This window comes from Arvicanthis niloticus, chromosome 15 (assembly GCF_011762505.2).
Source record: "Arvicanthis niloticus isolate mArvNil1 chromosome 15, mArvNil1.pat.X, whole genome shotgun sequence".
NCBI lineage: Eukaryota > Metazoa > Chordata > Mammalia > Rodentia > Muridae > Arvicanthis > Arvicanthis niloticus.
The window spans coordinates 29,142,813-29,156,658 of NC_047672.1; the positions used below are offsets into that span (position 1 = coordinate 29,142,813).

General features: G+C 42.6%; 1 protein-coding gene across 4 annotated transcripts in view; it reads right to left on the reverse strand.

The window, feature by feature from the left end:
* Positions 1 to 13,846, reverse strand: part of Lrguk (leucine rich repeats and guanylate kinase domain containing) — a 106,180-nt gene that overhangs the window by 60,990 nt on the left and 31,344 nt on the right. For all 4 annotated transcript variants that reach the window (XR_013104103.1, XM_034519257.2, XM_076913571.1 and 1 more), the window contains exons 7-11: positions 13,328 to 13,471; positions 7,890 to 7,970; positions 5,274 to 5,360; positions 3,877 to 3,983; positions 879 to 998 (exon numbers count right to left, since the gene is read on the reverse strand). Coding sequence is in view for 3 of the 4 variants with exons in the window: in XM_034519257.2 (XP_034375148.1) it covers positions 879 to 998; positions 3,877 to 3,983; positions 5,274 to 5,360; positions 7,890 to 7,970; positions 13,328 to 13,471 (539 nt within the window). In the remaining variant the exon portion in view is untranslated. The remainder of the gene's footprint in view (positions 1 to 878; positions 999 to 3,876; positions 3,984 to 5,273; positions 5,361 to 7,889; positions 7,971 to 13,327; positions 13,472 to 13,846) is intronic.

Here is a 13,846-nt window from a genome sequence, read left to right on the forward strand (position 1 = left end):
CTAGCTTCTGTGGGTCACCTCCACGCTGAGATGGCTTGGGGAGGCGGCTGCCTTTGAGTTGTCCACTCTACTATGAGTAACCCCGATAAAGTCACTGGTTCAATAAGTTGGTCTCTGGTGAGATCACCACTTTGGTCTGTCATAGATTCTCTATCTGGAATGAGTGGACATTGGTCACCTCTCCCCAGAGAACAGTGGCACACAGCAGCAAGGCTGTAGGATGCCGCCATTCAAACCCCATTGTGCTCAATTAGGAAGATCAGCACCTTCAGACCTTGGAGGGTGATCTGAGTTGGCACCACATTACCTTAAGCATCTGAAGAATGAAAACAAAACCCAGTGTAGATTAAAGCACAGTTAGTGGCAAAGAAGCTAACAGACCTTGTGTGGGAAAGGTATGCAAAAGAATGAGTGTGCCCTGCTTGATTACCTGTTTGCCCGGTGGTTGGTCACTTACATATCTACCACTTAGCTCATCGAAGACAAATCTTTTGTCTCTTTTGGCTAATTGCTAAGTTCTTCTGTATATGAAATAAGCTTCAGTAAACATCTCTACTACCTCAGTCAGGACTGCGGGAGAAGAAAGATTCCATATCATGCAAGACCATGACATCATACCAATCCAATTGTAGCAATAAATGACCTTCAAGGGTACACAGTGGTGGTCAGGACTTGTGAGAACTTGTCACCTACCTAACATTCACTTTATTTACCATTTCTAGGCTTTAAATATAACTTAGATAAATTGCTGCATCTATATAAGAATTTGCTCAAAGCAGACAGAATTTGCAACATGTGAGAACTCCGTAGAAGGAAACTTGATGTCCCCAACAAGGCGGAAGAATCTCTCAGACTTACATGCCAACAGGCATACTTACCCGTATCTGAAGTAAGTACTAAACTGTCTGCAGAGGCGGTGGGCGAGTTCTCGTTTCCCGCAAGCTGCAGGCCCAGTTAGTATGAGCATGGGATAAGGGGCATCCAGACTCGGCAGAGTGCTGCAATGAGATCCAGCAGATCCCTGTGTTAGCCACCTGCACAAGGTAAAGTTTCTACATCACAGTCATAACTAATGAGCACTTGCTGAATGCAGGCAAGGATGGTTCCACTTTCCAGAAACAAGATGACAATATACCCAAAATATCATTTAGGGCTGGAGAGACAGACCTGTGGTTAATTCCTCTTGCTGCTCTCACAAGAAGACCCAGGTTTTGTTTCTAACAGCCACATTTAACAGCTCACAACCAAATATAACCCCAGTTCCACAGGAATCTGATGTCCTCTTCTGGCCTCGCAGGCACCTACACACACATGGTGCACACATACATGCACTTGGGCGTACACACATATACAACATAAAATAAAATATAACCTTTGCGGGGGGAATAACATTCAAAGAATAGATAATAATGTAAAAATACAAATTTACCTCGATTTACTTTACCAAGCTTTTCTAAAGGAAAAACACAGTAGGACACGTTAGTTCCTGACTGCTAATCTATTCCTCTGAGAACGTATCAATGAGCACAATGAACAAAGTGTGTGAATTCTGGGGGCAGTATTTAGACTCCATATCTACTGCCCCAGAACACAGGCATGCCAAGCAGTCTTCAGAGTAACAAAGGATGTCACAAGTGAGCCGTCACTGCATGCCAGGCACTGCTCTCCACTCTCCACACACCCCCTCACGTAATTACCACAAGAGGTAATTACATAAGGATAAGGAGGCTGTTTCTACCATTCCTCATTTAACAAGCTGGAGTAAAGAAAGGCAGGCTGACTTGCTCAAAAGAAAGGAAGGGCTGGAACATGACTGTAGACTGGAACACTAGAATAAAGGATAAAATTCTTGCTGGCTTAGTGGTGCACTTCTTTAACCCAGCACAGACTCAGAGACAGAGGAAGGGGGATCTCTGTGCTTTGAAGGCTGGCTCGGTCTACATAGCAACTTCCAGGCCAGCTAGCCAGAGCTGCATGTGTAAGATGATTCTGGGAAGGTGGACACGCTACAGAGCAAGGAGCTGCCAGTGACTACCAGGCTACTCACAGTTTGTGTTCGTCATCTTAACCAGGCATCCTCACCCCAGTGACATCAGGTGAGGGGTCATGGATTCTCCAACAATGCAGCACACAACTGACAGGGCCAGGTGCCGGCAGTGGCTGGCCCCTACTCCAGCTGCCAGGGCCTGCTGTGTCCTGGCACAGTGGGAAAGGCAATGGCTGGGCTACATGGCAGCGATTGATGCAGAACTGTGAATGGTACCCCATCCTTTGTCATCTGGACCTGCTTGGCCTCTGCCGGTGTTTGTCTGGCAGCCAGACATGACCATGAAACATATGTTTCTCAAACACCGCTACTGATGTCGTTGATACATGTCCTTACATAAACACAACCTTAAGCATCAAATAGCCACATTACAAATCAGAGAAGAGACTTTCCAAGTCAAATGTACTTTTCCTGATGTACACAAAGGAAGCATAAATCATCTCACCCAGAGGGCTCTCATAAACATGCAAACCTGTCAATGTCGACATGATTGCATTATATGTAATAACCATGTCCTGGATTGTGAAATAAAACATTCTACTCTCTGTGGGAAGCCAAGCGTGAGGCGCAGAAGCAAACACCACATGAAGAAAAAAAAAAGTGCTTATATCTAAGAGTTTTACAAGTATTTTTAAAATGCCTTTGGGTATTGATAGAATTTCTATGTTATACGTATGGCATAAATGGCCATCTGCTCTGACAGACTGTTCAAAAAGAAATGGAGAAACCGTGGTAAATCTGTCTTTGGATCTGGAGGTGAGAGACTGGAATCGTGTGTGCAGCCAGGCAAGGTGGCTCCTCCCTGCTGGGCTGGTGGTGGCTCTGTAAGGGACTAGTCAGGTCTCCCGAGGTGAGCTGGGCTTCCTTCTAGGGACTCCCTAGAAGTCTGAACTCACAGGATGCTCTCTGGCAGGAGTCTATAACATCTGCTCATGGTTAAGGAAGGGTCTACAATTGACGGTGTGATAGTTAGCTATGATGCTTCCCAGCTTGTTTAGATTGAGAAAGAAAGCCTAGGATGTCTGAGGCACACCTTTGGGTCCATCTTTGAGGATTTTTCCAGAGAAGATTAACTGAGGGAACTATGATCCATGTGCAACGTGAATGTGTGTGGTGCTGTGTTAGTGACTTCTGTGGCTGTGATAAAATCTCATGGCCAAAAGCAACTCATAGAAGTCTCAAGTTCTTCATCAAAGACCAAGCAAAATAACAAATGTGTTTATAAATGATAAAAATTTTCTGTTAATGAAATAAAAGGTCTGTATTTCTATCTTAGGGCAGAAAAGCTAACAATTTTTATTTTAGAATTCAAATTCACTGCCATTTGGCTCAAGCTAACTAGAATACAGGGGGCCCTATGATAAAGAATCAGATCACCATTATGTCTGGGTAGGCCACCAAAGGGTGAATGAACAGCACATACCAGTACACGATAACAGGCCATACATGCCTGAACACTTGCTCCCTTACCTCTGAGAAGACAACAAAGAGTTTCAGAAAATATTTTGCATTATTTAATGTATACGAGTGTTCTGCCTGCACGTCGTCTGAGTACTATGTGTGTGCCTGGTGTTCACGGAGAACAGAAGAGAGTGTCAGCTCCTCTGGGACTGGAGTTGCAGACAGTTGTGAGCTGACATATAAGTTCTGGGATTGAACCCAGGTCCTGTGGAAGAACAGCCAGTGCTCTAAACTGCTGAGTCATCTCTCCAGTCCGGAGAAAGCAGCTTCTATGGGGATCGAGAGAGTCACAGAAGAGAAGTCTAGGGAAAACAAGACTGTCTTTGCTTACTCACCTAGAGTTCTATCTGTGTGGCCCTAATAAATACCTGTCGAAGATCCTCTGTGGCTGGGACATGCTGTTGACAACGTGGGTCATGTGATCTTGGACAGCGACCACTTCAGGGGGAGGGTCATACTTATTCACCGCAAAAACCTTGTTCACAATTAGAAAAGTAGAGAGAGACATGTTTGTTTCCCAGAAGAACAAGGACTGGACTGCCCTTTCTGCAATTCCTAGACACGCAACCAGACCGACAAGGTAAGTCACGTGACCCACACACAGCCTTATACACAGTCTCTGGTCAACCCTAACTTGCCTAAAGTCCCGATAATGAGAGTTACTGTAAAAAAAAGTTGAGGAGACCTTTTATCCTTTTTCTTTATATTCTATGGTTTGGGAGGAGCTAAAGAAAAAAAGTCAAAACAAAATCTCTGAAGTGTCAGATTAATTTTAATACAATAAACAATCCAACCTGTAGTACAAGAAGAAGGCACACAAGGTGCTGTTTAAGATCCCTTGTAGTTGACACTAGAGAACCATTTCCTGACATCCCCGTGTCCAGAACTGTTCCCACCCCCTCCTTCTCCCAAACTTGTACCTCTTTACCCTGGCTTTCTCTAGCCAAGAATACAGGCCCTTTCCTTGGTGCAGAGGCCTCTCTGTCTTTACTATCCTCCTAAATACGTCATCTCTTTACTTAATAGTGACTTTCATTTCCATTCTATTTACAAAATGTTGAAAGAGGCATGTAGCGATCGGTGGCCCAGAGTGTGGAAATAAGGATAAGGAGGCATCTGGGACCATTTCTAGTCTGGGCTGGAGAAAGAAATTTATGGGATGGAATATGTGCCCACCTACATACCTTCCTTCATTCCCTTCTCAAATTGGACCTGGTTTAGAAAACCCCTCACTAGTATTGATTCAGCCTGCCCCAGCTGTGGGAGGCAGGGAGGCAGGTGCTGGCTAGCATGCCATGGCTCACTCCTCTGGAGCTATGTGGATCCTTGTAGAGAGCAGAATTAAGGAAACTGCAACATTAGGGCAGTGATTTAAGCACTGTTTGATTAAATAGTATGGCGCAATATATTTCATTGTTAATTCCCAATATGACATAGATGGCATTTCAGACTCTGTGACTATGTAGGGAAGCCATACATATTGCAAACCAGCCACAACTGGCCATGGGCAGCAGGAGGTGCACCTGTATTCCTCACTGCCAGCCTTCTCATTATACCCATGGATCACCTGTCATTGCACGTGATGATGCCCAGCTTAACAGAGGGGTCAACTGGCAAGTCCTAGGACAAGGAAATTGTTCCTAAATAAAGAATTAATTTGCACACTGCTCTGCTGCTCACTGATTGGTTACTAGTCCTGCTGTAAGCACCGAGACATTTTTGAATGTATCCACCAGAGAACACATGAGGCAACATGGTTACATACCTTTTCTTCCACTTTAATCTTCTGCTGATCTAACTCTGTCAGTCGCAGCAGCATAAATATTACGAAGAACCAGTACTCGGGCTTGTTCTGTTTAAAACAAGGGGGCTATTGAATGGCTTTCCTCTTCCCCAGGTCAGCAAGTGCCAACCTTCTATTCTCAAGGGCCTTTCAACCTTTGCTGCTATGACCCTGCCTTCCAGACCCCAACATAGGGCTCGGCATTTTCACATTTGTCGGACCCCCTTAAATTAACAACCAAGATACAGAATGTGTCCTGTAATTCATAAAACGCTTCAAAAATGTACAGATCTCACTAATCTCCATGAGATAAATGGGAAGGCAGGATTATCCTGTGGTGTCCAGGCTGAGCCCATAGACGTAGGCAGTCCGTCTAAGACTCCAAATCCTTCTCTACTAAAGCCAAAGAGTTTCACTACTGATAATAATGACAGTTGACTATTTCTTATGATTTCATTATGAGTTTATTATCTATTGTGTTCGTTTGTATCAGTTGGGATCATTGTGAACTTGTCTTACAGTAATAAAATGTTGCTTATTTATGAACAAATTCCCCTTTATCGTCTGCCAGCTGTTAAGACTGCCTGACTTTAAAGTGGTAACTGAGGGGGTTTATTATGTATAAGATGCTTCACCTCCCTGAATAGCAAGCTATGGGTGCTTTTCACAAATAGGAATGCATGAGAAGTAAATACATAGTATGGCATCTTTGCTTAGGGTCCTAACACAGAGACAGAGGCAAATGGGACACTAATTACCCCAATTGGATCACTCTGTGATGTATGTATGAATGAACCACCACACTGCACCCTGGAAACCTGTGTGATTAGTAAACAACTGAAGCGTTTAAAAGCTTCTCTTTCGTACTTCAAAGTGTGCTGTGAGTGTTTATAAGTGAATCGCCTGCATGAGAGGGATTGCCACGGCCATTCGGCCATTCGTGAGGATGCAGAACACTCTCCAAGAGTCTGGAGTCTGGGGTGTGGTGGCCACCTCAGACCTTCCTCCTTACTCCCTCTGAGGTGCCTTCATGTTGTCTGCCACTGTCCCCTATATGCTTTTAGCTTTCGATGTTTCTTTTTTAATTCTGATTTGGTGTTTTTATTTGTCTAGAAGTATTCATCAAGATAATAACAAAATGAACACAAGAGAAGCTTCTGTAGTCACCTGTGGAGGCACATGGGAAGGATATGAGTAGAAAACTGGAACAAAGCCATGATGGGCAGTGAGTGGGGTGTGGGGACTGGGAGGGAGGCCTTAGCAATGGAGGAACAGAGAAACCTGGAAAACTGTCCCTGATCCTTAGGTCTCAAAGGCTACAACTCCCTAGAGACTGTGTTATTTCAGTCTATAGTTATTTTATGGTCGTGCCAACTCCATGGCTATATCTAGGCACATTACTATGGGTGTCCACTCTAACATCGCCTTCCCTCTGTTGTAAAATAGGAACCACATTCTGTCTGGACCTCTGGGCTCTTTATTCTCTGATATAAAAGATCGTTGCTTTACAATTTTAATTAATTCTCTGTTGTAATGTTTAGCTCCACCCACCATCCATCCTAAGGGATCATGAAGTCTAGAACTTTCTCTTTTTTTTCCCCTTTTTTAAATTGGATATTATATTTACATTTCAGATTTTATCCCCTCATCCCATTCCCCCCACCACCCAGGAACCCCTTATACCATCCCCCCTCCTCCTGCTTCTATGAGGATGTGCCCCCACCTACCCTCCCACCTCCCCACCCTCAAATCTCCCCCACACTGGAGCATCCAGCCTTCATGGGACCAAGGATCTTCTCTCCCACCTATGACCGACAAGGCCATCCTCCCCTAGATATACAGATGGAGTCATGGGTCCCTCCCTATGTGCTCCCAGGCTGGTGGTTTAGACCCTGGGGAACTCTGGTTGGTTGGTATTGTTTGTTGCTCTCCTCATGGGGCCACCAACCCTTTCAGCCCCTTCAGTATTCTCTCTAACTTCTCCATTGGGAACCCTTGATCAGATCAATGGTTAACTGTGAGCATCTGCCTCTGGGTATGTCAGACTCTGGCAGACCTCTAAGGAGCTTGAAATAGCCAAGATTCAACTAACAGACCACATGAAGCTCATGAAGAAGGAAGAACAAGTGTGGATGCCGAGGTCTTACTTAGAAGGAGTAACAAAATACCCAAGGGAACAAATATGGAGACAAAGTGTGGGACAGAAACTGAAGGAGGGGTCGTCTGGAGACCATTCCACCTGGGTATCCATCCCATGTGCTGTCACCAAAGACAGACATTGATATGGATGTCAGGAAGTGCACGCTGACAGGAGCCTGATATGGCAGTCAGGAACTTTCAAATGTGGGCTTTAGGGGAACTGGGGCAGTTGACAGTTTGTTAGCCTCGAAAGACAATCTTACTTTTCCAAAACAAGTAGTTTGAAGTATTAGCTGTTGTAATTGTTTTCAGAGGAGGGGGGGGGGGGTAGGGAGGGGCGGGGGGCCGGGGGGAGCTGTATTTACACTCCTGATGCTCTTGATCAAGGCTGAATGGGAATTCCAAGACCAGTGCCTGTTTCCCTCCCCTCCCCCACCCCTGAGGGAGACAAACTCTCACCTGAATGGGATTCCTTAGTAGATTGAGAACTCGAAGGATGGGAAGATTTTCAATGTATTCTATTTCACTCAGCTCCTTAATCTATTTGATCAAAATCAATCAATCAATCAATCAATCAATCAATACATGGTCAACATACAGTGAGCAAAGGCAAAAGGGAACACAATATAATAGGAGCCAGTATAATTAGCTCCTTTAAATGCAATTCATTTTAGACATGTCCAGCTTTTCAATGAGAATACTGCAAAGCCATTGCAGAACACAGGAATGACCACATTAGCGTCTTCGGTAGATGTGAGAACTTGGGGGGCTGGGGGGCATTCCCTCTTTTCCCTTTGGGCTGGAGAATGACAATCTCCTCATCCATGTTGATTTAGAGGAGAAATAAAACAGTGTGTAAGGGAAGAGAAACAGCCAGCCAGCCTTGTTAGCCCTCCTGGCTCTGGCTTCACTCTCCAAGCCGTTCTTCCTCCCCTGCTGTGTCTGTAACTGGCTAAGCCTCCTTATTGCTAGGAAATAGGCAACTCTATGATTTTCCCATGAGAATTACTTTACAGTGGAAAATGTATGATTTATTTGTTTATTTATTTTGAGGTCTTTATGAAACCCTAGCTGGCCTAGAACTCACAGATATCCTCCTGGCTCTGCCTCCCAAGTGCTGTAACTAAAGGCATGTGCTACTGCCCAGGTTGTATGGTAAGAACTTCCCAGTGGAAGTTCTAGTTTACAATCTGAAAATGGACATGCTTCTGCAGATGGATGTGTGCCTTGGTTTAGACAGGAGTACAGCCTGGGCTACAGCAGTCCTGCCCCCTTGATCATACTAAAGACAAATAGGCTTACTTAAATTATCTACAATAAACAATTGCAAACACAGATAGTGAACTTTGTAATAAACTAGTGTTTCTCACAGCATTCTGCATGGTTCATAAAACCATTCTATCAATAGGTTCACAGATAATTTCTGGGTTATCCAAACTCAAGTGACACCAAAATGCAAATTATCCCAAAACTAAGTCAGGGGTGGATACACATGCCACTTTCAATGGATGCCATTTCCAATAACGTAATCAGAAAGGCAGAAGTGTCCCCATCCCAAAATCAATCTTGCTAGAGTAGTGGCAAGCTGTTATGCACATTTTTTTTCATATAGGATGATGAGATTATCCTTTAGACTGCCATTTCAGTTATAATACAAACTAAATTATAAATTAAGGATTCACGGTAGCTGAGTGCAGTGTTGCATGACCCTTAATCCCAGCCCTCGGAAGGCAGAGGTGGACAGATCTCTGTGGTTTCACAGCCAGCTTGGACTATACAGTGAGTGCCAGGCCAGAGTGCTGTCTAGTGAGAGCAAATCTAACAAACAGAAGAACAGAAGCAACAACAGTGGAGAGAAGGGCCAGAGAGACGTCACAGGGATTAAGAGCACCGGCTGCTCCTCCAGGAAACCAGGATTCTGTTCACAGCACTCACATGGCAGTCCCAGGAGACCTGATTCTCTCTTCTGGTCTCAGTGACACTGCCTGTATATAGAGCACACCCATGCATGGAGGGAAAGCATCCACATGCTAAACAAACGAGTAAATACAAAAGAAGAAGAGAGTGAGATGTCAAAGTCCCTACTCTTTGTTTGTTTGGGCTCAGCAGAGATGGCTCAGCAGTTAAGAGCACCGTCTGCTCTTCCCGAGGTCCTGAGTTCAATTCCCAGCAACCACATGGTGGCTCACAACCATCTGTAATGAGATCTGATGTCCTCTTCTGGTGTGTCTGAAGACAGCAATGGTGTACTCATATACATAAAATAAATAAATAAATCTTTTAAAAAATTGGTTTGTTTTTTTTAAAAAAAAGAAACAGTGGAGGAAAAAAGAGTTAAAGTAAAAACGACACAGCGGAAAACAGTTTAGATAAACATCTATCAGATCTAGAACAGAAAAAGATTTCACAAGAAGATAAAAATAATAAAGGAATATATTACAGGAAATGTAGTCTACACATTATTTTAAATGTATAGCTAAAATACCTTACATACAATAAGAAGCAAATTACACCTGCCATAAAGAAAATGATGGCTAAGAGAATGGACCGATAATTTTTAAAAAGAAATAACGTTTTAAAAAATGTTTAACCTCATTGATAATCAAAAAAATGTATATAAAATTGTATACAAGACACCAGGTTTCACTACCAGATTGACAATTTTTAAATGGCCCTGTTGACAAACAAACCACCAGGTATGCCTACAATAAGTTATCCTAACTTCATAACTGCAGCGGGAGGAGAAAGCATGAATGTTCAAAAACGAAACCGACAAGCTTTGTGACACCCATTCCAGAAATCCATCACAAGAAAATAATAAAAAACGCATGTAACAATGGATTTATGTGCGAGCATATATACTTCAACATTATTTTATCAGCAAGTTGTAAACACAACAAATTTTAATAAGTAAATAATTCAATAAATCTTGACAGATCCATTAATAGATTATCTTACCCTATTAAATCAGCTTTTTAAAATGTTGAGACAATTTGTTTTCTATATGGGAACTCAATGTCTATTGCACACTGCACACATAAACACATACACACACACAAAGACACATATACACACACACCCTATTTAAAGACTATATAATAAAAAAAATTCCAAAACTTGAAATTACAAAAAAAAAAACCAAAAATGTAAGAATATTTTAAAAATTAAAATAAGGAAGATTTATTAAAACACAAAAATAAGAAATGACAAGAGATCACAGTTAGAGATAATTCCCAGACTCTCCTCCATTCCCCAGACACAGCACCACACATGCACGAGCCTTGAAGGCTCCATAACCACCCCAAAACCTATAGGCCCAAAACAACAGGAGCTAATTCTTATGGATCTGAGGGTGAGACTACAGTCCAGGGCTGGTGAGCATGTGATTCCTTTGAGGGATCTAGAGGAGAACCCTTCCTTGCCTCTCCTAGCTTCTGGTAAAGCCAGACAGCACTGACTTAAAGCAACATAAACCCAGCCTCTGTGTCTGCTTTCTCCCCTCTGTCTCTTGTAAGAACACCCAGGCTTGAGAGATAAATCATCAGTTAGGAGGATCCAAGTTCCAGTTGCAGCTTCCCACATGGAGGCCTGAAACCATCACAACGCCTGTGCCACAGGTTCTGTCCGCATCACGAGAGAGTGTCCAGGGCTTACTTAGGACTGAAACTCTTTCTTTGCATCTGTCGTTCATTTTACAAGCATTATATTGTCACTCCTTACAAAATCTGGCAAGAAGTACTGATAACATGAGGAATGAGCCAGACATACAAGACTTTAATCCCAGAGGCAGGCAGGTCTATGAGTTTGAGGTCATCTTCGGCCACAAAGTAAATTCCAGAACAGCCAGGGCTACACAGACAAACCCTGTCTCAAAGAACAGCAGTACCTTCCCCTATCCCCACCACACAAAAACCTCTAAAGTTGGTATTTCCTGTTTCTTTTCCCTATTATTAGCGTGAGTCGTTTTACATTATGTCCATGGCTCACATCTGAGTTTTACATTCTCAAGTGTTACCCCACTTTGGAAGGGAGGACCCTAGATTCTCGTCTATTGTAACTGTTTTATAAGCCTTGCTGTTTCTATGCTTGAATTTGGAGATGTATTCAGTTAGTATTTAATGAGCATACTCTACCATCTCAGCATCCCCCGTACACATGTGAGAACCATCTGAAGCACAAAATGTTTCCTAAGTCAATCTTCAATGGCAGCTTCAGAAAAACAACATTGAAAGCCATTTGGAGCAGAAATTCTACTGACTTCCTACCAAACAGATACAAGGACCAACCGAGGTCATTCATAGAACTAATTACCTTGTAAGAAGTCACGAGATCTACTCAGTGAACAGAGCAAGTAGGATGAACATCAACATTAGAACTGTTTATTCTCAGACCTTAATAACTGACTTGCCTTGGTTTGTTTACAGCCTAAAGAAAGATGCAAGCTTGCTGGGAAAAGGGTTAAGTTGCTGGGGGTACAACTTAGTCATGGGCTCGTAAGCACCTGTGTGAGGCCCCAGTACTGTGCAAGGAAAGAAGAATGGAAAGTAAGAAGGAAGAAAGAGAGGGAGAGAGGGAGAGAGGGAGAGAGGGAGAGAGGGAGAGAGGGAGAGAGGGAGAGAGGGAGAGAGGGAGAGAGGGAGAGAGGGGGGAACAGTAGGAGGGAGGGAGGGAGAAAAAAAGAATTAAGTAAATTAATCTGAGATACAGCTCAGTGGTAGAGAATTCAAAGTGTTCTAGGTTCAGTCCCCAGGACCAGCAAAACAGAGGGAGGGGGGAGGGATGGGAGAGAGAGAGAGAGAGAGAGAGAGAGAGAGAGAGAGAGAGAGAGAGAGAGAGAGAGAGAGAGAGAGAATATGAATAAAATTTTGAACAGTAAAGGGTATATTAAGTCAGATATGCAAACAAGTTCATTCCCCAACCCGTCAAAGAGACACTATTGCTACCAGCAGTATATAAGGAATCACTTCTATGTCTCTTCTTTTTTTGGCTTAATTTTTATGGTTAAGCCTTTCCTGTGGTGTTTACATTTATTAAATTACAGACACAACTGTATATATTGAACATGTACAGCATGATACTTTTAAATATATGTACATTTTGTAAAGGCTAAACATAGCTAAAAATGTACTGTTTTGTAAAGGTTATCATCCTTGTGGTAAGAAGATTAAAAACTCATTTCCAGCACTGTTCAAGACCACCATATGCTAACTAGGGATGGCTCTTGTCTATAAATTCTAGCACTTTGGAGGTGGAGGCAGGAGGATCAATGGTTCAAAGCTGACTTTGACTATATAGAAAGTTTGAGGCTGGCTTAAACTACCTGAGACCTTGTCTCAACATCCACCACCACCACCACCAAAAAAATAAAAATAAAAAATGAAAAAGTCTATACTCTATTGCTAACTCCAGTTAGTGGTATAAATAGATCTTTGACTGCATCCTTCTGGCTGGCCTCGAAAAGAAGCTTCTTTTTAAAAAGTATTCTTTTTAGTGGCATCTCTTCCCCTACATGCCTCCTCCACCAACAGTCATTTTTCTCTGAGTGTAGACAAAAGGAGACATTAGCCTCTTGCCTCTTCTTGTTTGGACATTTCAAATGTTCCCGATGCTCTCTTTCTACAGAAAATGTTGCATGAACACAACAACTTTAGAAAATTACACACACGTGATGACAGTTTGGATCTTTAAAACAATGTAAGTAAGATTCATCAGATGCTTAAAAATGATTGAGTTTTTCAAAAAAGTCATACTCTAAGAACTGTTCCCTGGAAACTTGCTAGAGGAGCATTCTTTAAGAGGCCATTTCCTGTAACATCCATGAAAAGCCAAGTCATTGTGCCAACTCTCCAATGTGCCCACTTCCTGAAGCCACTGAAGCCAAGCCCTGCAGTACCAACCTTGTTATCCTCGAGGTTAATCACTTCCAGGAGGTCATGATTCTCCAAGCCCTGGAGGCTACTGATCTGATTGTGGGACAGATCCAGGTTCTGCAAGGCTTTCAGATCCTCTAGACCTGTGATGGTCTCAATCTCGTTGTTGCTCTAAAATGGATAAAATACAGTTTGTGTTTTAAAGCTATGTCTAAGAAAACTTGTAGTGGTAAATCTTCACACTTGGACACAGGCCCCAATTCTTTAAAAAAAAAAAAAAAAAAAAAAGCTGTTTGTGCCCCACCCCCATTTCCATCATTCACCTATCTAAATGTCTACAGATACCCAAGAAGAAAATCCTAGTTTTTCTATCTAAAAGGCTAGCAGTATTTTCAACTTAGTATCTTAATATTTTCATCTTCATAAACTTTCAAGTCAGTAGGAAAGTGAGGCACTAAGTGATATAAGCTTTAAAATGCATGATATAATGATGTTAGTGCTTTGACCTTTCAAATTACTTTATGTTTAAGATTATCATTTATATCA